Here is a 27,925-nt window from a genome sequence, read left to right as displayed (position 1 = left end):
TCAGACTTGGCCACCGTGGCTCTCCAGAACTGGCCTAGGTGTGCTCAGGCTGGGAAGCAGCAAAATGAATCATACCTGATCTAGTCCCTCAATACAATGAAAACTGAAGCCAAAGCAGGCATGTAGCACGTGGCCGTCACTTCTCGCCACTACCTTCCAGGATGGTTTTCTCTCTGTGGTTGTCGAGGACTGCAAGAGCCTGTGACTCAGGCGGTAAAGACTCTGCCTGCAATCTGGGAAACCTGGGTTCAATCCCTGGGTTGGGAAGATTCCCTGGAGAAGGGAATGACCACCCACTCCAGTATTCTTGCCTGGAGAACTCCATGGACAGAGGAGCCTGGTGGGCTACAGTCCATGTGGTCACAAAAGAGTCAGATGTGACTAAAACATTTTCTTTGGCTCTCCAAAGTCCACCACTTCTCGCCACTGCCATCCGTGATGGTCGTGTCTTCTTCTTGAGGACTGAAACGGCCTCACTAGTCTTCCCGCTTGTGTTTTTCCCCACATTCACCATCCACAACCAATCTGTTCTCAACACCATAATCAAAGCAATCCTTCTGAAGCAGTGGTTCTCAAAGTGGGGTCCTTGGGACTAGCAGCAGCAGCTGCAGCTGGGAAGTTGTTGGGAATGAGAGTTCTTGAGTTCTCCTCAGCTATAGAACCAGAAGTTCTGGAGGCAGGGTCCAGAAATCTGTTTCAACAAGCCCTCCTGCTGATTCTGAGGCCTCCTAAGTTTTGAGAATGAATTGTAAGCATAGGAGAGGGAATGTCACTCCTTGGTTCAGGTACAAGGCCATCCACATATCATCTGGCATGTGGACCCTTCTCTGACAGCCCATCACTTGTCTCTAACCACTTGCTCCTTGGCCATACACTAGGTCTTGGCATTTATTGCTCCTTCTGCCTAGAATGTTCCCCAGCGCTCCAGGCCTCCTACCACACCCACCATAGCTCAGTCCCTCCCCACCTTCTTCTCTGCTCAAATGTCACTTTCTTTTTGACACATTACATATTTATGGTCTATCTCTTCCCACTAGAATGTAAGTTACTTGAGAGCAGGAACTTTTTTTCATTGGCTCCTGTATTCCCAGGACTGGACCTGTGTACCTGGTACATAGTGGGTGCCCAGGAAGCAGTTGGTGAAGGGATGAATAAATGGTCCTGAAACGAGGTTCTACCAGAAGCATACCAGAAAGTGTATTACGTGCATTACCTCACCAACGGTGCCTCACTGAATTCCCACAACAGGTCATGCAGTGTATGTTATCATCTTTATTTTACATGTGAAAAAGTGAACTGAATGAGAAAAAGAAGAGTAATAGATGCTTTAAAAAAAAAGGGGGCGGGGAGAGAATGGAGATACGGGGTGATCAAAAAAGGAAATCTTTCCTAATCTCCAAGTTCTGCATCTGACAGGGAGCCAAACCCATCTACATTTTGTACCATTTTTACCAGTTTTTGCTGCAATTGGTCTGGGCAGAGGAAATGCCAGATTACTCTGGTATTTACCTGAGCAGAATGTAATCAAGGAACAAATAAAGCTCTGCTTTCAATGATCCCAGGACAAGGTTACAAGTAGGAGAATTACTGTTTAGTGTACTGGTATTTTCTTTGTAAACACAGAAGACAGAGATATTTCCTGAATATTCAGATAGTTCTTACTATTTCCCAATGACTTTTTTCAATTTTAACAACAGTCCATCGTGTATGTTATTAATGACCTGTTAGAAGTAGATACTTTAACATGATTATTAACATGCTCAAAAATGAGCACCCTATCAAGCATTATGGGGATTTCTTCCCCTCCGGTAATTAAAAATTGTTTCCTGCTAAGCATCTGCCAAAATGAAAATCCAGTCCTGTGACCAGCGCTAAAGAGCGAATCTGGTAGTGGTTCATCTGAAAAGGACTGTGTGAGTAGGCAGGCCTAGGGCCTTCCTCCTGCTCCACTATCTACCTCTCTAATGATCTCATCTAGTCCCATGGCTTTAATACCGTCTGCATGCTGTTCACTCCTGTGTCATCAGTTGGGGGCCAGGAAGGAAAATAGAACCCCCGTGGGGTAACAAAACAGAGGGAATTTAATCCAGGGAATTACTGACAAAGACATTGGAAAATCTGTGCAGGCAAACCGGGGAGAGTCAGATAACTCAGAGAAGAGCAACAGCAGGAAGCTGTGACCCTTCCTGAGGCTGGAGAGACAAGGAGGGCAAAGTGGGGTTTACGAGAGTTTGGGAATAGTGCAGGGTGGTGGTGGTGGGGGACTTGGAGGAGAGTCAGACCAATGGGATCCCAACCATAGAGGAGATGCATTAAAGCTGGAAATGCTGCTCGAAGCAGGGAGAGGGGAAAGTACTCTGGCTTTTCCCTGCCTCTTGACCTTTAGCCTTCTGCAACCACTGGTCAGACTTTCTCAGAAGTCAGTTGGCAGGGAAATTTGGGGAATATCGCTTGCATGGGTCACCCCAACCTCAATTTCCATGCAGAGCAGGGAAGAGAAGGAAGTGAGTCAGAGTGCAAACAGGCAATGATGGACACTGCTGCTAAATTTACATCTCCAGCTCAGACCCCTTCTCTGGGCTCCAGATTCTCACATTCAATTGTTCACCAGACACTTCTACATGGGTGTCTAACAGTTCTAACTTAACGTGGTCCAAAGAGATCTTGTTTTAACAGCCAACTCCCCCTGATAGTCTCTCCTTCTCAAAATGTGGATCACCCAACTCAGTCAAAAATATGGGTGACCTCTTATTCCTTTCTTTCCTCTCTGTTCCTTCCAATCTTCTAGCAAGAGCCATCGATTTCACCTCCCCAACAGTCCCTCTCCAGTCTTCTGAGTCTCCACTGTCACCACCTTAGGCCAAGCCACCATCATTTCTCCACTAGGTAACAATCATGACCTCTGAACTGGCCATGGTTACCCACCCACCCAACCTCCGCCCTTTCTCCTTACATCCATTGTCCAGGGTTCGGTTCCTAAAGATCTGGAGGGCAAGTATAAGGAGTCAGGATGTTATTCTCAGTAACACAGGAGCTACTGAAGGAAGTGACATAAATAATTTATATCGTGAAGAGACCAGCCTAGATTCTTCGTGGGAACTAAAATAGAAGGGACGAAAGGTGGAAGAAGGAAGCCAAATCGGGAGGCAGTTCCCCATCTCAGCGCTCTGACCCAGCTTTACTACACCTGCGCACTTGCTCAGCCACCAATGGCCGTCTCACTGTGCCTCCAACATGCCACGCCCCTTCCCCCTGCAAGCCATCCCACAGCCTGGATGTCCATCCTAATGTGAGCACATTTGGCTCCACATCATTCAGGCCTTACTCTCCTGGAGCGCTTTCCTGACCAGGTGGTAGTAATTACAGCTGTTCACAAATATCCCACCTCTGTCCTTAGGGGCACAGAGTGGGACTGTACTTCTCTGCACCTGGGGAGTTGGTTGTGGCCATGTGATTTGTTTCGCCCAATGAAACATGGGTGAAGTGATATACATCGCCGCTGAGGGGATGCCCAAGAGCCACTGTGTGTTTCACCATGATATTTCTTCTGCCATGAGACTGGCAGCGTTCCAGATCATGGCTCCTCCACTGGCCCCATACCTGGAGTGAAGATGACAATTGTTCAGAGCCACACTCTCTGCCAACCCGTGGACTCGTGGAATGAGCAACATGTTTCCTGTTTTAAGCTGCTGAGACTTTGAGATGGTGGCCACAGCATACCTAGTCCACCTGGACTGAAATAACCCCTCAATCCCTTAGATCAGCCTGTGTCAGGTCCATCGTGGAAATACTACCACCAAGTGATAATTTCTACTTGTTGATTTTATCTGTGAATTTTGTCTTATACAACCCTCTCTAAACTCCATGAGAGAAGGATTTCTGTTTACCTAGTTCACCACTGTACCCCCAGCTTCTAGGAGGGAGCCCAGGACAAGTCACTAGAAAAATATCTGTTGATTAAACCTCCAATGCCTTGCACATAGCATTTGTGGCTTATGCGTGCTATTTTGTTGAGGCAATTGGAATGAATGAGTCTTGCACTCAGCACATCTGAGGCATCAAAGCCTAAAGTTTCACTCTGCTATTATGGGTTAGGACTGTTGCTCAGGTTACACCCTTCCAGCTAATTCACAGGAAACCAATTTTCCCAAAGTTACCACGACTTCTTGGTCAGAAAAAAGTTCTGCTTAAGACCATATGCAGCAGATAAACAAAAAGGAACGAAATCCTAGAACCATAAATCATAACAGTGAAGTTACCCAGAGTTAGGAGACATAGTGGAACAAAATTCATTTCGATATTGTTTTATCAATTCTATATGGCAAAAACATTACTTTGCCAACAAAGGTCCATCTAGTCAAGGCTATGGTTTTTTCAGTGGTCATGTATGGATGTGAGAGTTGGACTATAAAGAAAGTTGAATGCTGAAGAATTGATGCCTTTGAACTGTGGAGAAGACTCTTGAAAGTCCCTTGGACTGCAAGGAGATCAAACCAGTCAATCCCTAAGGAAATCAATCCTGAATATTCATTCATTCGAAGGACTATTGCTAACGCTGAAACTCCAATTCTTTGGCTACCTGATGCGAAGAACTGACTCATTGGAAAAGACCCTGATGCTGGGAAAGATTGAGGGCAGGAGGAGAAGGGGATGACAGAAGATGAGATGGCTGGATGGCATCACTGACTCAATGGACGAGTCTGAGTAAGCTCTGGAAGTTGGTAAAAGTCAGGGAAGCCTGGCGTGCTGTAGTCCATGGGGTTGCAAAGAGTCAGACAGGACTAAGTGACAACTGATAATGGCAGATAGTTGTTTTATCCTTTTTCAAATTTTCAATGCCAACTAAATCTAATTCCCCAGAAATGAGCAAACCTCTGATTTCACTATGGTCATAAAATATTGGCGTTGAACTAAACCTTGGTGATTACTTAATTTAGATAAATCCATTTATCAGCTGGCTTGATTTATTTTAATTGGAAACCTCTGAGGGTCTCACTGTTGTCTGCCAGAGGCTTAGAACTTAAAAAACTCAAGTTAGGGGTCATTTTGCTTAGTCATTACCTTTTTAAACCAAATACATTTTAATACACTTTTCAAGCATTTCATTATGTAATTATAATAAAGCTGTAAAGAATATTTATTTATAATAAATAAAATTAGGGCTACTCTGATGGCTCAACAGTAAAGAATCTGCCTGCAATGCAGGAGATGTGGGTTCCATTCCTGGGTTGGGAAGATCCCCTGGAGAAGGAAATGGCAACCCACTCCAGTATTCTTGCCTGAAAAATCCCCATGGACAGAGGAGCCTGGCAGGCTACAACCCAAAGGGTCACAGAGTCAGACACAACTGAGCATGCCTATAGGATTATAAAATTAATCCTACATATTTTTTGTTTTATGTTTTTGCTCCTCACTTAAAAATTTTCCTATGGTTTCAAAATGTCTGAGATATCGAAGAAATAAATTCTTAAAAACTACAAAGTTATTGTACACTTTGGTTTTTTAAGGCAACCAAGGTAAATTAATTTTGTTCTCCTTATTTAGCTGTCTCATAGACCATAGACAAGCAGTCTATATCCTTAATAAGCAAGTGTATATTATTGTCTTTTACTTGCAAAAAAAAATAATTACCAAAATATAATTCCTTAAACATCTGATCTGAAAATATTGTTTTAATGTTAATAGATGGTAATCTCTGCAATCTTGTCTAACCTAAATTCAACTTTATTAACCATGTCTTAATCCTGAAGTTCAGGTACTAGGCACTTGCAGGTGAAACTTTTTTAAAATGAGCTCATACCATTACCCACATATGCTCAAAATGGGACAGTTTGAATACTGCAAGCTTCTCAAAGAAAGCCATATTCACACACAGGAAATCATTTAGATGTGGTTAAGGAAACAGGAAATTTTCACATTGGCTTTAATATTTATATTTTACCAAATTTTCCTGAACTTGGTAATCATTACTAACACTTTTCATAGTAGTATTACTGAATCTTAAAAAAAAAAAAAACTGAGCAGAAAACGTAGAGTTGAAGAAAATTGGATGTCAGTCTATACAATGATTTTTTACTTTCAGCATGACAGACTTTATTTTGGCACTTTAACAAATATTTTGCTTTACAGCAGTGACAAAATATTTGCCAGAAATTTCCTTTTCCTGGCATGAATATTCCAAGCAGTTAATATTCTATGAACTGAACTTTGCTATGCTTTGCACAGTTAGAGGTATACCCACTACACTCACAACCTCCATAACCGAGGGACATTGTGCAGCTTTAGAAAGTGCTATCACTTCCTTTTCATCACTCTGCAGTAGACTGATTCTGTAAGTGATGGGACAGGACTTTGAGAATTAAGGCCATTAAGAATTTAAGTAAACACTGTTCTGAGTGCTGCATCGAAAAAAAAATTTTTTTTATTGAGTTCTGAGGCAATTCCAGGGAATGTTCTCTAAATGAAGTATTCATACTTCATTAAAAGCAAATTATATGTTGGAAAGGTTGCTGTTTTTTGCTGTCTTCTTCCTACTTTGGCAGCTCACACTTTAAACAAAATTGGTGGTAAAACAGAAAAAGGAAATGTTCAGTTAGAAGGAAGTCCCCAGCCACGGCGCCAGGGTACCCTCACATTTCCATCTCTTCCTCAGGCATCACCGCTCTCTGCCAACCTCATGCCGAAGCAGCGAAGCCCTCCTTTTAATGCCTAGAACCTCTCTGAGGGACTCTCCTTCCCCATAGTGTGAACTATGGTATTCCATCTATTACTTCTTCGGTTAAACTTCAGGAGAGATTCGGAGCACAGTTTCAAAGGTAAAACAATCCAGAGAACTAAACCATAGATACCGACATCAGGGAAGCCTTCTTTAGTTCTTTGGAAATTATAGTCCTAAAAGTTATTTGCCAGGGCAGGTATCCATCTCAATATTGCCATCAGCTATCTCTATAAAGGTTGTGAAACTCACAATTCCCTCCCTGGCAGCCTTCCAAAAACTACATCCAAACACACACAGGATGATACATTCAGATTTCCTCTGGCCAATTCAGAAGCGAATCTGATAATAAACAGCCTCATCAAATGAGCTCTTTGGTTTTGATTTACAGACACCATGGAACACTCAGAAATCAAACCCACAACATCCTTGAGAGCAGACGGTCATTAGCAGAGGGGAGGTGTACATTTGATCGAAAATGTACAAAATTTATAAGAGTGACATTTTCAATATTAGGCCACATGATTTATTCAGTAGTGTTTATATTCCCAAATTACAATTTATGTCTATTTGTAAGACTACAAAAGTTACCATTAGAATTGTCTGTGCTTATAAAATACCAACTTTTTTTTTTAACTGTTATATATACTCATTAACACCAGTCTGCAACGAGTTACATAGAATCATAGGCACTTCAAAGGCTTAAAAAGACGTTTACAACTTAAATGCATTTGTAAGAACAAAAACTGATTTTTTCCTTAAGTTCCTACTCGTACCTTCAAATTGCAAGAAATTAGCAAATACAGTGGCCAAAGGAATCTGCAGCAACTTCTCAAAATACTGTTAGCATCTTTGGGTTTGCTGAGGCTTGTCAGTAACTCACATCAAATCCTCTCAAAAGAAGATCTGAATGGATTGACATGACTAAACAGTTTTGTGGTGATAATCCAATTTTACACATTAATTTGCTGTTGCAAATCTGCCTGAAGCTACAGGTAATGAAAAATAAAGCAAGTGTAAAATGGATAGTCTGACACTTAAAAATTTATACAAAGTGGAGGTTAAAGTTTACATATTTGAAAATCATATATACACTAAATTACCATTATCTGAATTACCCAAAGACAAATTGCACCGTAACAGCTACAAAAGGCATAGAGTTTTGTTTTGTTTTCGAGGGCAAGCAGAGGAGAGGGGAACAACAGATAAATTAACAAAGTAAGACCAACTTGATAAGGTCACTCTGAGACATGCTGACACAAATGAAATAGCTTTCATCTCCGAACCATTGGATAAAAACACTCTTTTCATATTTGCGCATAGAAATTTAAACCGATTCCATGTACATTGAGCATTTTTATAACATAATATTTTGCCACTGCTATTCACAGAACACTGCAGATGTTAAGTTTGAATTTTATGTTGTTCTATAGAAATACATGAAAAGATTTAAATACAATGGGATTTTTATCATTAAAGTGCCAGAATGGCTCTTTAATGAAAAAAACAAACAAAAAACAAAGATCTTCATTATTCTATGCAAAAGCTTTATTTTTAAAAGTTCAGTGATCTCATAAATAGAGACACTAAATGGGAGTTTTCACGCATAAAACTCCTTAGTAGGTGCCTTCTGATAAGCAGCACTGGATGGTTTGCGTTCTCCAAGGTCATAACTTCCTTCATCCTTCTTTCTCATGCGATACACCAACAGCAGGATAAGGAAAATTGCAAAGAGAAAGCCGATAACTCCGCCAGCAATGACAGCTGAAACACACCAAAAGGAAGATTACTTTCAGAAGAGATTCAAGGATGGCAGAAATTAGCTTTGTTAAGGCCAATTTATCTACACTCTCATAAAAAGCTTAATTTGAAAACCCAAAACCTAAAAGAAAACTGGATTCAATGAAGCAACCAGGTAATTAAGCAAAGCTGACATTCTTCAAGAGGTATAATATTTGCTTTGATTAGCATTAATAATATCACCCAAAAGTCTCAATAAGAAAAAAATCTGGCTGTGATCTCAACTAGTTCCATACATTAAAACTCTTAAGTCTTTTCAGCATTCACATTTTGGTAATCTAATCTTCTAATTGCTTTTTTAATGAAAACACAGAACATGATATAACTGACTTAAATTTGATAAAGGGAACTGTGAAAAAAGCATGCAAATTTCCTTTGCCATCTTGGATTTGGGACTTTCCTCTCAAGGATCAAGTATTCTACAAAGGTAGAGGTCAGATCTGCGGTTGCTAAGGGAGGGGTGGGGGTGGGGGAGGGCTGGATTGGGAGTTTGGGATTAGCATATGTAAATTATATGTATAACTGAATCACTTTGCTGTACATCAGAAACTAACACAATGTTGTAAATCAAATATACTTCAATAAAATAAAAATTTTTAAAAAGGACTGTGTTCTAAAATCTTGCAAATCTTCCCCTGTAAAATCAAAGGTTAATCCTTTCATCAGGTAAATTATGATTAGAGACATCCTTCTGTGCCATGGGCACTGTATCAACGGCCCTCTCCATAAAGAACCTTCTCTTCTTTTAAATTTATCTTGAGATCAGGAGGACTTGGATCAAGCCTGACTGAGCTTCACATTCTGCCATACCTGACACCCAGTTGTTCTAGACCAGTTTAGGCCTTAACTTTCTTCTTGCCTCTCCCCACCCCAACCCAAATGGCGGGCCAAGGGGTAGGTAGGTGGAGGGAGCTGACAGAAAAGAGAGACAACCTTTGCCTAACTCTTGTCTCACTTGCTCTGAAATGATTCAGATGTTCCAGATGGTTTTCAGTAGTAAGGTAACATCCGGCAAACTCTGCTGATACTTCTGAACATCACTCAGACAAACAGAAGCCTATTTAAGGACTCTCCACCGGGCTACTGACCTGCCAGGACTTCTGTTCTTTTAAACAGATTATCTGAGTGCTTCTCAGTATATACATTTGTATCCTCTTCAGCTGGGTCCATTTTCCTTTCTGAATCAGGCAGGTGAACTTTTTCCTTATCAATTTCTTCAGGTGACTGGTACAGGCAAAAAAAAAAAAAAGATTATAAAAATCTTCTTTTAATGTGCTGGAAGAAATAGTAAGTACTTCCCCAAGTTTTGGTTTTTTTTCAAACACTGGGTTTAGAAAATAAATGAAACAATCCCTTTGAGTGATGTGTATACACATGGGTGAGTCCTATGGTGGATCCGCATTCTTCATGATTTTATATAACAGCCATCACATGTACAGGCAAGATGGACAATTCATTGAGTTCGTAATAAATCCTAATGGCACGGTTAGGTTCTCTAAGTTGACATTTCACAAGGATCTCTAGCTTTCTACGACTCTTCAGTCTTCAGACCACCATCCCCTTCTGGCAGCTCCAACCCAACAACATTACCCAATTCAACTCACTCCTTCATCACCTTTCTGCTACATGGGGTACTGTGATGGCAGCTTCCCTGCAGGCATTCTCTCGGAGTGTTCTCCCAGGGCTCTGCTTGCTACCACTCTGTGGGGCACAGCCAACAAGCTTCATCTGTAATGATCCCCACTATTTATTCACTCTTGCACCTTCACCACACCCTGGATTAGAATCTAGACTTCAGGGGGCCTGGGTTCTGTAAGGAGCTCCTCTGTGGCCCTGATCCACTATTTTTCTGGACCTCACTTTTTCTATCTGTCCAGTGAAGGGCACTCTCAGTTTCTTGAGTATTTTACAACTCTCACCATCTCACCTCCAGGCAGCATTATTCCTACCTACCAGCACCCTACAGGACCCTCGTCCTTGGCTGTATCATCATAACAGATCGACCCTCTCCCCTTTTTCATCAATAGTAACTACTATTCTCTTGGGCCCCCGAAGTTATTTTGGCACATTTCAAGTTATATGTTTTGGTATGTCACAGTCCTTTCAATGGGCTTGCCTGGTGGTGGCTCAGATAGTAAAAAATCTGCCTGCCATATGGGAGACCTGGGTTCAATCCCTGGGTTGGAAACATCTCCTGAAAGGGGGTATGGCAACGCACTCTAGTATTCCTGCCTGAAGAATTCCATGGACAGAGGAGCCTGCCCAGCTACAGTCCACAGGGTCGCAAAGAGGTGGACATGACTAAGTGATACCTCATATATCATATATATACATATATATGTAGTCCTTTCAATTTGCCTCTCAACATTCCTTCAAATTCAGTGTCTTCCATGGATTCTCATTCCTGAGACCTTATCTAGGTCTTTACCACATCATACCCAACTCCATGTGTTGGGTGGCTTCCAATCCATCTCACAAGGCCACTGCTTAATCTCCAGTAGGAAGCCCTAAGAAGCCATCTCTACTGCCACTTACTTACCAAAGCTGATTCCTAACATCTGTGCCTCAGTTCACACAGTTCTTCTAACTCCAATACAAAATTTTCACTTCTTTCATTGTCCATTTGTCTTTCATGAAGCCCAGATCTTCCACCTCTCAAAAACCCCAGAACACTTTATAGCCCATTATACCATCACATAAATCATCTGTTGGCTTTCTAACCTTCAGTACCAATGTTGGCCATCATGTACAAGTGACCTAAGATTACAATGAAATCTGAAATCACCTGAAAAGTTAAATATATATATATAAAAGAACCACTAGAGACTGTTTCATTGATCTGGACTGAGTAAAACTGGCACTGCTTATTGTTGGTACTTATTTAAAGCTCTCCAGATAATTCTACAGTTTGAGAACCACTGAATTAGATAAGTTCAGTTCAAATGAGTTTGTTCTTCTCTATCAGGCTCAAGTTCTTGTTGGCCAACACTACTGACGAAAAACACTGTCAATTCCATTGGTCTCTTACTGTAGACAAAAATATTCTTTAGCTCTACTATTCTTCCTAAGAGCAGCCAACCACCTTCATTAGGTGTAGCCCAGTTAAATGCCTGATGGCTTTTTGAAGGCCAGCATTCATCCAATATGGCCACTAGCTACTTAACCTAGAAGGTTAAAAAGCATAGAGACCTCGCCTTTCTGGGGTGCCTTAAGGTCATCAGTGTTTCCAAGAAGGATCACTAGGTGTATCTATCTGAGCTCCAGGTCAGTGGGCCTTGCCTCAGTGGACAGAGCACTAGACTGGTTTCCACTGAAGACAACGTATAATAGAGCATGATAAAGAATTCCTGTCTCACTTTCCCAAGCTACATGAAAACCTTGTACTGACTGAACCCTCAACCCGTCATGACTTACAAAGAACAGAGGCTACAGGAAAATGATCATTTCACTGCCATACAACGTGCACTCCAAATTTCACTATTCTCTACATTATTGTGAGAGAAGAAAATAAAAGTCTCCCCTGGCTTTCCTGTACCAAGGGAAAGCAAACAGAAAAGCTCATTGACAGCATTTTGCCTCAATTCCTCCATTCTTCTCATGGAAAGCCCATCATTAATTGGATGCCTGGTAGGACAGAACTCAACAGATGAGAAAATGAATTATCTGGATTCTAATCTACACTTCTCACTGCTCATTAGCAGTTAAGGGAGAGTTAGGAAAGGGAAGAGAAAACTCAAGTAGGTTGATATCCAGGTTTGTAATGAGGGAAAGAGGAAGTGAGTTCTGGTGGTGAGTGAGGTGAAGGTAAGTAGCTACTGTGACATTAGAGATGGAATTTAATTCATCCATGTCATCTTTGTCTCATTTATATGACAGATCACATGAGTTCCTCTCAGGTCTTTTCAGTACCTAAAATCTTTTGAGAGAGTTTACATTTCCATCCGACTCAGCTTCTGATCCAACAGCCATGAATGAGCTTGCATTTCAGGGGATCTGCAGGTTGGGGGACAGGAGGTCTCCACAGAACTGGGGCTACCACGTACTCACAGGAATGACTGCACAGCTTCTAGGTGTTCTGGATGGAACAGTCACTCTTTAGATTTACAAGTTTTATTGTATGAAAGGAAGAGTTTGACTAGTAAGAATACTTTCTATAGTACAGAACTAATCTGAAATGCCTGGACTCTCATACACGTGTGCAAAGTGAAATTATGGAAAGGCAGCATAGATAATTAGATGAAGTCAATGAAAGATCTGTCATATCCATGTCTGGCTGTTTGGATACCATGAAAACGTAACGGAGTAAAAGGTTACAAGCAATGCTCTGCTTGAACAAATACCTGTATTCTTTTTATTTCTGTCACATAAATTTACAACAAACTGGCCAGAGTATCTGTAACAGTGACATCAATGTCACTGTGACACCCACTCAAAAGCAAAGTCTGTATTAACGGTATCCGAAAGGTAATGTTTAATTTAGCTGTGCCATGTAATTACAAAATAGAAAATTTAATCACTAATATTATAACAATAAGTACTGCAAAAAGTGTTCAACACAATGAGTAGCACTCAATAATATCTCCCACAAATGGATGAACTTTTATTATTACTACATCAAAAACAAATGATACCAAGAATACATTAAAATGTTTTGGGGCCTTTCATTTCTGAGCTCATCTGCCAAATATCTATCTTCTTTATTTCAATCTGACACAATTACTCCCTTAAAGTCAATTTTTAAAAACTTACATCAATTTTCAATCCAACTGACCAGGCAGCTCTATGTCAAATTAGGTTTTGCTGAGGATAAAAACTCTACCACAAAAAGCCAAAACTGAGTTTCTTGTCTCCAACTAGTGAGTCCTAATGGTTCCTGACCTCAGGGAACTCAGTCACGACAAGTGGTCACATATACGTGCAGTAGAGTCAGATGCGTCTTTCAGCGGCCGCCCCGGATGACCTACCCTCAGCTGCACCTGTTGCTTTTCACTTCTCCTCTTCTCCCTTTTTCTTTTCATTCATTCCACAGAATCCAGTTCTGGAGCAGCTACCATGCAGGGAGCCAGATAGGTCTGCCTTATGGCTCACAGCTCCTCCTTCTCCTAGCGCCTGGCCTGTGAAGTTGGTCTACTGCTAACGGTAACAGGCCCTCCTTCATCCAACAGAGAGCACTCCGGTCTGAAGAGGACTGCCCTGGCTGCTCCACCTCTGAAGAAACCTACCCAGCCCTGTTCCTCACCACCCTGTGCGCTTGCGTGGGGAGTGGGGTGGGTAGAAGGTTAGCGGGGGAAGGGAAGAACAAGTGCACTGTGGGAAGGGGAAGAACAAGTGCACTGTGGGAAGGGGAGGGGAAGAACAAGTGCACTGTGGGAAGGGGAAGAACAAGTGCACTGTGGGAAGGGGAGGGGAAGAACAAATGTACTATGGGAAAGGGAGGGGGGCCATCTGGCTGGAAGCCCATGTGCAGTCCTGCCTGCAGAGGGGGCACTTCTGTCTCCAGAGACAGCCTGTCCCTACCTTCATGACACAGTCTTCCACATGCTGTCTGCTGTTAAACCTTGGCAGCGTCTCATTTCTAACCAACAGACGGCTGAGCAACAAACAGGGATACTTGTGATTCCAAGTTCTCCTAAGCAGCATGCTATCCTCCACTGTCTGCAGTCCCCTGCCGCTGTTACTCCACACTTTCCCTTGGTGAACTGCCTCAGTCTCTACTGCTCTAACCGAATGCTTGCTGGGTATCAGGTGCCATGCTGCATGCCCTCACATTTAATCTTCCCAAGGACCCAAGAGAAATGGGTCAGAGAAGCTAAGACACTTGACCAGATCTAGGACTTGAGACATTACTTTGCCAAAAAAAGTCCATCTAGTCAAAGCTGTGGTTTTTCCAGTAGTCGTGTATGGATGTGAGAGTTGGACCATAAAGAAGGCTGAGGGTCGAAGAATTGATACTTTCGAACTGTGGTGTTGGAGAAAACTCTTGAGAGTCCCTTGGACTGCAAGATCAAACCTGTCAACCCTAAAGGAAATCAACCCTGGATATTCATTTGAAGGACTGATGCTGAAACTGAAAGTCCAATACTTTGGTCATCTGATGCAAAGAGCAGACTCATTAGAAAAGACCCTGATGCTGGGAAAGATTGAAGGCAGGAAAAGAAGGGGATGACAGAGGACGAGGTGGTTGAATGGCATTACCGATTCAATGGACATGAGTTTGAGCAAGCTCTGAGAGATGGTAAAGGGACAGGGAGGCCTGGTGTGCTGCAGTCCATGGGGTCGCAAAGAGTCAGACATGACTGAGCAACTGAACAACAACAGGATTTGAAACTTCAGCCTTCTTCAGACTGTAGCATGCATTTTCCAACTTAAGTATCTTACCTAGTAGTAGCTGGTCAGCTAATTGCAATACCATGCTAATAAAGCCAAAATCACCAGTCCCCTAGTTTCCATTAGAAACCTTTGCTCTGTTCTAAGGCCAAAGACCTTATTTCTTAATAAGACAGCTCTCAAAATAAATATAGAGATGTACCCACATTCATCATTATCACTGAAAGAACTGAAGTTTACATACCACTGGTGGTGGGCCTGAAAAGACTTGGGGAAAACACTTATTGAGATTAGTACCTGGAGTCTTCTTAGTCCATAACCTATTTCAGCAGATGTAAAGTTTACAATGGTTTTAACTCACAACCAATTCTTTATGAAATAAAAACAAATTTTCTTAATGTACATCACATAAACTGAAAAGGTTTTGCTTTTTAACTGGGCTGTGAGTTCCTTAAGAAGAAGCACCCTGTAAAAAAGATTTGTTTATAAGCTGGGCTTGGGTGATAAAAATAATAGGTAGAATTAGCCATTAAGCTATGAAAAGACATTGTCGAACTGTAAATGCATATTACTAAGTGGAAGAAGCCAATCTGAAAAGACTACATACTACATGATTCTAACTATGCAACATTTTGGAAAGGCACAAACTACGGAGATATTAAAAGAAATCAGTGGTTTCCAGGGGCTGGGAGGGCAGGAGGAACAAACATGTAGGGGATAGAGGACTTTTCAGTTCAGTTCAGTTCAGTCGCTTAGTTGTGTCCGACTCTTTGCGACCCCATGAGTCACAGCACGCCAGGCCTCCCTGTCCATCACCAACTCCCCGAGTTCACTCAAACTCTTGTCCATAGAGGACTTTTAGGACAATGCAATTATTCTGCAGGCTACACTAATGGTGGATACACGACCATTAGAAATGTATCAGAACCCATACAATGTAATACATCACGGTGAGCAAAGCCTAAGTTAAACTCTGGACTCTAGAAGATTATGACCAGACAATGTAGATTCTTGCTCCTTGGAAGAAAAGCTATGACAAACCTAGACAGCATATTAAAAAGCAGAGACATTATTTTACCAACAAAGGTCTGCCTAGTCAAAGCTATGGTTTTTCCAGTGGTCACGTATGGATGTGAGAGTTGGACTGTAAAGAAAGCTGAGAGTCAAAGAATTGATGCTTTTGAACTGTGGTGTTGGAGAAGCCTCTTGAGAGTCCCTTGGACAGCAAGGAGATCCAACCAGTCCATCCTAAAGGAAATCAGTCCTGAACGTTCACTGGAAGGACTGATGCTGAAGCTGAAACTCCAATACTTTGGTCACCTGATGCAAAGAACCAACTCATTGGAAAAGACCCTGATGCTAAAGATTGAAGGCGGGAGGAGAAGGGGATGACAGACGATGAGATGGTTGGATGGCATCACTGACGTGATGGACATGAGTTTGAGTAAACTCCAGGAGTTGGTGATGGACAGGGAAGCCTGGTATGCTGCAGTCCATGGGGTCGCAAAGAGTTGGACACGACTGAGCCATTGAACTGAACTGAATGTGGATTCACCAGTTGCAACAAGTGTACCTCTCTGTCACAGGATGTTGACAGTGGGGGGGAGCTGAGCATGTGTGGGGGCAGGTGGTACACAGGAACTCTCTGTGCTTCCAACTCAATTCTTTGAAAAACAAAGCCTATTTAACAACAACAACAAAAAAGCAGTAGGTGGCAAATGTCAAAATGATCATGAAGAATAAGGAAGAGCCATTTACAATATAATGAAAAGACCAGTTGTCCTTACACAGTTTTAAAAGGTGCCTCTTAAAAGGAACATTCTGTACGATTTTTTTAAAAGGCACATTGACAATAACCTGATGACGCGGTGTGAAATAAAACACACCTTTGTCTGAGCAGGGATCTTGTCCTGTATGTTGCTCAGCGTCGTGGTTTCCAGTCTCGGAGCAGTACTAGTGAACGGTATCTTTGGAATGGGCCGAGGCGTGGTCAGCTCTGGACTCTCTCCATCCTCATCAGCTCCTGGAAGAATAAGCAAAGACGAGCTAAGCACATGAGTCACGACACCGAATTCTACAGTATCAGGCTACATGGGCTAAAGTTGACAATGACAGAGTCACGTTTTTTCACAATACCTGCTCCTCAGCAGCTCAGCATAAACCTCCCTGCAGTCTACAGAGCAATAAAGAAGTGACTTCAAAGTGGATCTGTGGGCAGTCTGGCATTTTTTTCTATATTATTATCATCCCAAATGTTCTCAAGTAGCCCTTTTAAAAATAATTTATTTGGTTGCATCAGGTCTTAGTGGTGGCATGAGGGATGTTCACTGTGGCACACAGACTCCAGTAGTGGCCCGTGGACTCAGTAGTTGCGCGCCCGGGCTCTCTGGCTGCAGTGCGTGGGTTTAGCAGCTCCATGGCACGTGGGGTCTTAGTTCCCCCATCAGGGATCGAACCGATGTCCCTTGCATTGCAAGGTGGATTCTTAACTGCTGGACCACCAGGGAAGACCCTCAAGTAGCCCTTCTTTTACTTGTGTGTTCAGTGTCTCCTCCTCAAGAGATTGCTTCCCTTCTATGCTGAAATATGCTATATTTTCCATTTTCCATCACAACAACAACGAAAAGGGAACACCGACCCTTTATCTGAGTGACCTGCTGTTCATAGTCAGACTTTCCGAGTGGTGTTCTGCAGACTCACCAGCTCCTTCCCACACCATCTATTCCACTCTCTGCTCTACTCCCCCTAGTTGAATGTTCCCTGTCACCACACTGCTGGCACTGTTTTCTTAAGGTCACCATTCCCCTCCACATACCATATCCAGTGGCATTTTCCAGAGTGGTCCTCATCTAATCGAACCTCTTAGTATCACTGGCCGCTTGTCAACTCCCACCTCCTTTCTGATACACTATCTTTGGGCTTCTATGACTTTGACTTCCTGGCTTTCCCCTCACCTCTCTGGCTATTTCTAAGTCTCCTTTGCAGATTCATTGTCTTCTACCTGGACACAAAATATGAAAAGTTCGTTAAGGCGGAGCCCCAGGCTGCGCCTTACTCTACATGTTGTCTCACACCCACGGCTTCTGTAACATCTAAATACAAATGAAACCCAAGCTAACCCAAGTGATTTCCTTCTACCACTCCTCCAAAATTTAGACCTACATATCCACCAGCCTACTTGGCATTTTCACTTGAATGACTCAAAGGTAGTAAATACATCTCAGTCACGTTCAAAACAGAACTCATGAAACAGACCTGTGGTTGCCAGGGGAGAGGAGGTAAGGAGGGAAGGATTGGAAGTTTGGGATTAGCAGATGCAAATTATCACACATAGAATGGATAAACAACAAAGTCATATCGTGTAGCACAGGGAGCTATATTCAGACTCCTGTGATAAACCATAATGGAAAAGAATATTGAAAAAATATATACAACTGAATCACTGTCGTACAGCAGAAATGAACACAATATTGTAAATCAACTATACTTCAATAAAATTTTAAAAAACTAGAACTCATGATTTCCCTGCCTCTCCCTCTACAAACGCAGTCCTTTCTCCTGATGTTGTCTGGCAGAGAGTGGAGCCCTCCATTCCTGTAAATCACAGCTCTGGCTCCCTCCCCTCTTCCTCACCACCACACTGAATCCATCACCCAGTTCTACGGATTTTGCCTTCTTTGTGTGTCTCCACTCTTAACACCTTTCTATGGTTCCCGGGCTACCACCCTCGTCCAGTCTTCCCATCAGTCACTGGACCTCCCTCCCTCCTCATTCCTTCCAGTCCGCTCTGCACAGACGGGCTGCAGCCCCGTCATTCTCCCGTCCAAAACTGTAACAGTGGCACTCCACTGCTCTCGAGGTGAATATAAAACGCCGCCGCCTCTTCTTGTGTAGTCCAGTCCCGGCCTTCAGCATCATTTATCCTGTTATCCCCTAGACTCCAGCTGTGGTCCCCTGATCTTCAGCCAGAAGTCTTTGCCTAGTTAATTTCTAAACCTCACCTCTGGACTTCAGCACAAATGTCATTCCTTGGAGAAGGCCTCCCTTCCACATTAGAGTCTGCATCACCTGCTTACTTAGCACCACCTTTCTTACCCAAAGACTGCATTTATCACAAGTTTGTAACAATGCATTTGTTTGCGTGATGACTGACTAACGTTTCCCCTGATGGACGAGGGAGCGAAGCTTCCTATGGCTGAGGGATTGCATCCGATTGGCTCCCCAACAGAGTGTCTAACAAAATCCCAACACCTCCAGGCGCTGACCCAGTATCTGTGTGGTAAGGACTAACCACTGACTTCCAACTGGGCACTATGTCTTTTTGTTTGTTCATTTTGCCTTTTTACAAAAATAACATTTGAGAATTGTTCACATTCAAATACAGCATTCTTCTTAAGTTGATCATTTGTCAAACTTGTAACAACTCAAAAAATTCAAAGTCTGTAACTCAAACTAACCTGCTTCCCCAGACAGGAAAAAGTGATGAATGGCCCCAGACTCCGCATGGAATCATGTTAAAATAACAAGCAGTTCAAAAAATATGAGGTAAGATACTAGGAAAAGTGCAAAGCTATGAACATGACTCATTTTAAATATTTTAATATATTGATTTACTCCAGCATGTACACTCATTATACAGAAAAAAAATGGTGAAGAGTATATTGAAATAAATATGGGATTTGGCATTAAACAAACTGAGTACTCGTTCTGGCATTTATCTCTGTGTCCTTGGACAAATAATGCTTGAGTTAGTTTCTTCATCAGTAAAATGGGGATAACAACCCCTAATTCTCAGAGGTGCAAACATGATATATATATATATATATATTTGAAAGCATTCTGTGTACATAAAATGTTACATAAATAAGTCATTAATAATGATGGGTCCAAGTACACTGCTCTCTCACATCAGCTTCCCTGATTTTCCATCAAAATTTTATATATAACATGACTGATTTGTTTCTTAGGAAAAAAATTCAATGAGAAATGAAAATTTTTCAATTAAGGGTTTCGAGACTCTCTTGGCTTAAAACAGTTACAAATCGCCAAATTAGGAGTTAGGAAAATTTATTGTGAAAGAAGAGATTTTGTAAAGCAGAAAATTCTCTCAAGTTAGCACTTCTTAAATCAGGCGGCTCTTATCAACTTTATTAAAAAGATTGACCCTCTTGCCCAAACCAGACATCTGGCGACCCCACTGATCACACCCCCCTCACCTCCGACTTCAGCTTTCACCGTCCCCTGTGCCTGAAACAGCTTAGCCTTGAACCCAAAGCCTGTTTCCACCTTGGAAACTCTCCTGCTTAAACTCTCATTCCTAAAATCAGTGTCATCCCCTCTTTCTCCATCATGGAACTATTTTTATCTGCTTCCACTGTTCACTGAGTCTCTTATTTAAAAAAAAAAATAACATTTTCTTCTACCTCCTGAAGAAATACATCTTTTAAAAAATGCATTTTTTTCCCACAGATAAAATTGGGAAATAGAGAATATAGGAAGGAATAAATAAAATTATTCCACCAGAGAAAGAATCATTAGATTTTAATTACTAAAGTGTCCCTAGCACCTAGAATGGTGTCTATTTTTCCATGTTACAGGTCATTATTAAATACTTGTTGAATGAATTGAATAAATATCTGCATATCATCTCCTCTCCTAATGAGTTGTTCATTTCTGACATAACTGTTTTACTCTCCAAGGACTCTTGCACTCTCACAATGTTCCTTTTTAATAGTATCCTCTTCTTATTTCAACATTAAAGCACCTTCTCTCTACAAATTTAATAAGTTTTTCTCTAAGTTCTCACTGTGAGTTTCTGTTCTCTTCCAATTTGGGGGTATAGGAAGGTCTTGATCTTTCAGAAGTCCTCCTGTGAATGTCCAGGGAGCCTTGGTTGTCTTCTCATATTTAAGAGGGAAAGGTTGAACAGCTGACTAGAAGTTCTGGGCACACAGAAGAAGTCTGTCAAATGCCAATATCAGTATCTTAGAGTTCTTTTCTTTGAGTTGGTTCAAGTCCCTAGAGAGGGTGAAGGCCAAGTTCTGGGAACCGACTGGGAGAAGACAACTGGGAAAATCTCTCCATTAGTTCAGTTCAGTTCAGTCGCTCAGTCGTGTCCGACTCTGCGCGACCCCATGAATCACAGCACGCCAGGCCTCCCTGTCCATCACCAACTCCCGGAGTTCACTCAAACTCATGTCCACAGAGTAACCTAAGCATTAATCTAAGAACTTGTTCTCCCTGTTTTCAATGTGGGGCCCCCCATCCCCAAATGTGCCTGGTACATTTCCAGTCCAAAGACCCTCTGTTTTTCCTCTCCAGATAACAAATCAGTTTTCTTCTCAGGTCAGGAGCATCAATCCCTTGGCTGCATTCTGATGGGAAGGAATTAGGGAATCCACATTTTTTAAAATTTTTTATTGTGTATTGAAGTATAGTTATTTTTTTGGGCTCCAAAATCACTGCAGATGCTGATTGCAGCCATGAAATTAAAAGACGCTTACTCTTTGGAAGGAAAGTTATGACCAAGATAGATAGCCTATCAAAAAGCAGAGACATTACTTTGCCAACAAAGGTCCGTCTAGTCAAGGCTATGGTTTTTCGAGTGGTCATGTATGGATGTGAGAGTTGGACTGTGAAGAAAGCTGATCGCCGAAGAATTGATGCTTTTGAACTGTGGTGCTGGAGAAGACTCTTGAGAGTCCCTTGGACTGCAAGGAGATCCAACCAGTCCATTCTAAAGGAGACCAGTCCTGGGTGTTCATTGGAAGGACTGATGCTAAAGCTGAAACTCCAATACTTTGGCCACCTCATGCGAAGAGTTGACTCATTGGAAAAGATTCTGATGCTGGGAAGGATTGGGGGTGGGAGGAGATGGGGACGACAGAGAATGAGATGGCTGGATGGCATCACCGACTCGATGGACATGAGTTTGAGTGAACTCCGGGAGTTGGTGATGGACAGGGAGGCCTGGCGTGCTGTGATTCATGGGGTCGCAGAGAGTTGGACACGACTGAGCGACTGAACTGAACTGAACTGAAGTATAGTTGATTAACAATGCTGTGATAGTTTCAGGTGGGAAATCCACTTACTTCTTTAACTTTCAGTCAGTCATCCTGAGTTTAGTACCATCTTCACCCTCCATCTAGTGGCGTGAATTCCAGGGTCCCGTGGGGATTCTGCCGTGTAAATTAGTTTGCTTCTTTGCTTTCCCCAACCCTTTCCCCATCCGCACCCCACAGTTGGCTAATTCCGCTTTCTCATGTCTGCCAAGTCTGTTACTACAAGCCCATCAGCCTCCCAGTTTTCAAAACATTGTGGCCTTTGGCTCCTATACTGTTCCATTTGTCCTCATGAGTTTAGGCCCAATTCGTTTATGGTCAGTTTAGTTGGGTATTGGAAGGTATATACCTTCAATCCGCCACCTTTATCCAGAACTCTGCATTTAACTCTTACACTTTTGTTGTACAGCACCTTCTTATGCTATATCACCCATGACATGGTGTAACAATTATTTTTTTTCTCATTTCTACATTTTTCTCATCTGACTCTTGGTTCCTTGAGGACAAAGACCCAGTCTTTCCTCTCTGTGTCCAAAGAATATGGTCAAGCATCTGGCACCCAGTGAATGTCCATGAAAGCATTTAAGTGGATGGTTGAAGTTTTCATGTCTGTCAATGTCCACCCCGGAGTCCACATATATAGTATGAGGATGATATATCTTCTCCCCTGGGAGGTACCCTCTGGGTCTTGGGACATTCCTGCAGTCCCTGTGATCCTCCACTGAACGGCATGATAGCACTGAGGACAGAGGGAACACTGGCCAAAACCCAGGAGATCCCAGTTTCCACCAGGGACTGTGCGTCACCGAGGCAGGGTCTCCTCATTCTAGAGTGGGGTCTCAGGACACAAGGAGGCAGTAGAGCAAAGAAGTGAAGAGAACACACTCTCAAGCCCAGCTCCCTGGCCCCTATCCCAGCTCCACTTCCTTCCAACAGCGTGATCTGAGGCAAGCTATTCAATCCTCAAGCCTTAGATTTTCTCATGTGAAAAACAGAGATTACAGAATCTGTCTTTATAGAGATGCTATAAGACTAGGAACAGTGTCTGACATGAAGTAAATAAGTAATAAGTAAAGGGCTTTATAAATTTTAGTTATAGCTTCTACTACCTTTAAGTTGAAAATCAACATCCCCAGGATAGTGAAGGTTTCCAAAATCGAGACCAATACACTTCTTTGCAGCAATGATCTGCCCAAGGCTGCAGCCAAGGCAGAAGCAATGTGGGCCCACATTTAAGTCTGAGCTCTATCTGTCGGATGAGTGGTTCAGGATTTCAAACGACTACTTCAATCCCCTTCCATCTGGATGGGGGACATGGGGTGCTTCCAGAGGATCGGGACTGAATCTGCATTCTTTATGTTAAATTTAAGGACAATCTTAGCAGAAATCAGAAAAATGACTTGGACGAGCTCTAGAAGTCTCTAACAACTCTCAGATTCTAAGATCTGTGAAATGAGGACCAAAATGTATGTATACGTAAATTTCCTGAGACATTTTGAAGAAGACAGTTACAAAGCACTTTTGAGGTGTTAACAAAAAAAAAAAGAGGTGCCATGAGTGAACAATATTAATAGAGTTGTGGGCTACGAGAACAACTTTTCACACTCATCCTGCGTGTGTGATATATACCACTCTCCCCAGAATAACTCTGGCTATTTTTACACGAGGACTACATTGTAAGCTCACTGTTAACTGGGTCGGCCACAGCCCTTCTTGTCTTTCTCAGACTTGCCACTTTCCAACCTAAGATACTCATTCTTATATAGTTAAGAATTGTGTCCTCTCCCAAGGACACAATTTTAATTTGCTCTGGGTTATTCTGAAGCCCACGCTGGTCTGATTATGAGACATCTACATTCAGCATTTGTTCAGTTGCTAACTCATGCCTGACTCTTTGCAACCCTATGCACAGCAGCATGCCAGGCTTCCCTGTCCTTCACCGTCTCCCAGAGCTTGCTCAAACGCATGTCCATTGAGTCGGTCCAATGGACCAGCCCAACCATCTCATCCTTTGTCGTCCTCCTCTCCTCCTGCCCTCAATCTTTCCCAGCATCAGGTTCTTTTCCAATGAGTTGGCTCTTCACATCAGGTGGCGAAAGTATTGGAGCTTCAGCTTCAGCATCAATATTCAGGGTTGATTTTCTTTACGATTGACTTGTTTGATCTCCTTGCTGTCCAAGCGACTCCCAAGAGTCTTCAGCACCACGGTTTGAAAGTAGCAATTCTTTGATGCTCAGCCTTCTTTATGGTCTAACTCTCACATCTGCACATGACTATTGGAAAAACCATAGCTTTGACTACACAGATTTTTACCAAATGTTTAATGTAAAATGAAACTCAAATCAAGGAAGATCCTGGATAAGACTTCCCTAGCATGCTGCTGACCTCACCTTCCTGATCTGAACATTAAAACATGCACAAGCTCCTCCTCTTTCTCAGTTTCCTGGGAGCCAATCCTGGCACAGGTGAAATATGTCCCTATGGGAAACTGATTGCAAAATGATCAAATCCTTTCTCTTCCTTGTAGTGTTTTCCTCTGCACTGTGACAACCCTACAGCTCCCTTCACGAGGAAGCAGAGTCTGGGCTGAGCCTACAACTGGCTTTGACCTATCAAACGTGGCAGTGAAATCGTGCCCATTCTAAGCCTTGACTTCAAGAGCCTTTGCACACTCCTACTTGCTTTCTTGGGATCTCTATCTCCTCCCTGTGGACAAATGGCTGCCGTTCTAGAGAATGAGAGCCCACAGTGACCAGAGCCATGTCTGACCAGCTACCCCACAAATATGACAGATCCCAGCAAGATCAGCAAACTCAACCTGCAGCTGACCACTGGCATGGGAAAGAGCCCAGTCAGGCCACCTAAACTGCCACCCTGAAGAATAAGGAGCTAAACAAAATGACTGTTGTTTATAGCCACTACACTTTGGGATGGTTTGTTACAAAGCATTACTGATGTAATAGGTAACTGATACACCATAGGAGTTGAAGATATCCGTGGACAATCATTTTACTTGGCTGCTACAGTCTCCCTCCTACTTTTGAGCAATACACTAGTAGTAAGAAAGTATAACTCTTCTTGGTCTCATCTATAAGCTTTAAGGTCGGGTTGGCAGTTTTATGAAACTAGTATTTGAGGGTGGTTTTCATGGCATCACTCTGATAATGTTGACAGAACACTGAATACAGGCCAAGTAGCAAGCTGTAAGAGCTACAGATATATCATCCCTTTAAGATTCATGACAACCCTATGTGGAAGGGATTATTATTATCTTCCATTCTATAAATGAGGAAACTGAGGTTCAGCCACATTAAATATATTCCCAAGATCTCATAGCTCAAGTAGCTGGAGCTAGAATTCACACCCAGGTGTTGTGACTCTACAGAGCATGCCCTTAACAATTATGCCTCCTGCCTGTTTCCCTGAAGCATGTTCCAGTAGAGTGTGAGCGTATGTGTGTGTAAGAGTGTGTGTGTGTGTGCGCGTCCATACACAAACACGGAGAGCAGAGATGAGTGTGGATGTAGCTAGCCTTACCCGAGCCTGATGCAGAAGCATAGTCATCATCATCAATAGGATACACTCCTGAAGCTTCTTCAATGGAGCTGTTGTCAAGGTACATGTCTTTATCAGATGTCAGCTCTGCCCGCTGAGAAAGGAAAGAGAAGGGGTTCAGGACGGTGAGAAATTAGGAAATGAGTTTATTCATTCATCTCACTGTTCAGGCTTATACCTCGGTGACTACCTGTCCCTCTTTCCTGTTCCTCTAAACCGACATTTTTGCCCCTTCCTTTCCTCGACACACCCTGACAGGTCGAATGACGGCAAGGGCTGACCACAGACAATGCTCCTGAGGGAAACCTAACCCAGTGGATCCTCAGAAGATGCCCCAGCAGCACCTATCACGGGCTTATTCCCTCATTTCCCACTAAAGCTGTCTGAGTTCCAGTGGCCCCAGTGCTAGCTGGAGCCAGCTGCTTTCACAAAGTCACCGTGAGGCTCCTTGGCTGGAAAAGCTACAAGACAGTCAACTCATTTAAGACTTCCTTGGGGAAGTATTAGGGGTGCTTGGGCAAAATCACCTCCCAGGGATGTGTCAAGGTCCCTTGGACATTTACAGGCCTGGCCACACTCAGAGAGGCACCATCATGTCTAGGAGCTCTCGGGGGCCACGTAGAGGCCAGCACCACACCCCTCCAGGAGTAGGGCCCGCGAGGCTGTGGACCAGGGCAACAGCCCACGGCGAGCCGCATCTGGGGCCCACAGGCTTAGTGGAGCCTTAATGACAAATGCAGATAAACCCACACGAGTGCATTCTTTTTATACTCCTGGCACTGGGTAACAGCAAATCACACACTGAATAGGGAAAGGGATCATTTACTAAGTCGACGAGTTCCACAGCTTCTTAGCTCTTCGGTAAGAGTTTTAGTATTAAAATTCAACCTAATCCTGCCAAGAGAGTCACTCTCATGAGGTGGAGGCTGAATAGATGTATAATTTTTCTTAAATGGTTTCAGTAAACTGATATTTTACCACCAGTATTTCATGAAAGCTCAGAAACAAACACAGCAGCCTGTCAGCTTCTAAAAAACACTTGTGTTTGGAAAAAGGCAGCACTCATTATTGTCCTTTTTTTTAAAAAAAAACAAACACAATGTTTGTTTTTAACAGGAATGACAAAAAACTGTTTCCCTCATTACAGTGGCTTTCCTTTGATTTCCTTTTATTGATAAAATAAAGCCTTCTTCTGCTCCAGCTGTCACTGGACTGGAACCTTCCAAGGAGGATGCCGGAGCCACCTCATCACGGCACCACTTTCTTCTCTCAGGTTTCGACAGCTGACTGGAGAGACTGAAGTGTTCTCAACCCAAGTCAGTGTCCTCCAGGCCTCAATGACAACTACCGTGAAGATATGGATGCCCACTTTGCTTAAACGGCCACATCGGCACATTCTGAGAGCTGAGACCTTAATTAGGCACTGGTTTCCCAGTGGCCTGGCTGGCAGGCACTGAGTGACCACCCTGAGACAAGAGTGTGCTGGAATTTTCCTAGAACAGTCAGAGCTTAACTCTGCCCTCGGAGGCCATGCTGCATGATAGCAGTCTCCAAGGCTCTTACCAGTCCGGGCCGGGTTTCCCAAAGCTCGTGCACCTACAGTATCAGGAGCCGTGGGTTCCCAGCCCCACCATCGGCGTCACGGACCCTGGCAGTCTCCTAGCTCCCACGAGAGCAAGAACTGTGCTTCATACCCCCCACAGTCACACGATCTGGTGGGCAGCAGGTGCTCAGCAAACACCGCTTGGGCCGTCTGCTGTCCTGTGTGTACTAAACTTGGTCCTATGAACTCCATCGGCAGAACCCTCTCATTCTTTCTCCCAAGTCCAGTCTACAAAACAGGCTCTGTTTTTTCAGACCTTCCGTGTCCCCTTGTTAGAAACTATTTTGGGTTTTGTAACCTGTGAACAATTGAAGACAAAGGCTCGCTGTTACTGTTAATTGTCTGGTGTGCATTTTTCTGTGGCCCCTCGGCAGAGCACACTTGGAGAAGGCTGGGCCTCAATGACCTGAGTTCGCTGGCCCTCTCGGAAGGCATGGGGATTCAATAAATATTTGCTGACTGAGATGACCTAAAACAAACTGGCCTTTGACTCAGGCTTCAGAGTTAACACATGTCACGAGACCCCCAGGACTCCTACAGTTGATATCTTTCCATCCGAAGCCTCGGAGATCATCAGTCCCAAACTGTACACGGGGACAGGGACCTATTTGCACAACTTGAGCTTAAAAACAGAAACCTGTTTGCCTTTTCTCAACACTGAATGATTTTCTCCTCTTGGCTCTGTCAAAGAAGTTGGAGGTGGCATGGGCCACGCGTAATATTTAATCCCTACTTGTAAACTGCAAGTCTATTCATTAGGTGACCCAGGTGCTAGACGGGCACGTCTGTCATACGCACAGGCAGATGGGCCAAAACACGTCTCCCAGAGGACGGTGGCCACCTCACGACTCAACCACACAGGCT

The 27,925-nt window shown here is 43.0% G+C and overlaps 1 protein-coding gene across 1 annotated transcript in view; it reads right to left on the bottom strand.

Moving 5' to 3' along the window:
* Positions 1–6,065: 6,065 nt before the first annotated feature.
* Positions 6,066–27,925, bottom strand: part of SDC2 (syndecan 2) — a 123,523-nt gene continuing 101,663 nt past the window's right edge. The window contains exons 2-5 of the mRNA XM_055431713.2: positions 25,441–25,552; positions 16,729–16,865; positions 9,604–9,739; positions 6,066–8,479 (exon numbers count right to left, since the gene is read on the bottom strand). Of these exons, the coding sequence (XP_055287688.1) occupies positions 8,316–8,479; positions 9,604–9,739; positions 16,729–16,865; positions 25,441–25,552 (549 nt within the window). The 3' untranslated portion in view covers positions 6,066–8,315. The remainder of the gene's footprint in view (positions 8,480–9,603; positions 9,740–16,728; positions 16,866–25,440; positions 25,553–27,925) is intronic.

This window comes from Moschus berezovskii, chromosome 16 (genome assembly GCF_049115385.1).
Source record: "Moschus berezovskii isolate FMDL1 chromosome 16, NW_MosBer_1.0, whole genome shotgun sequence".
NCBI classification, from domain to species: Eukaryota; Metazoa; Chordata; class Mammalia; order Artiodactyla; family Moschidae; genus Moschus; species Moschus berezovskii.
The sequence above is the reverse complement of the archived record's forward strand: the minus strand, read 5'-3'. Positions and strand labels throughout refer to the sequence as shown.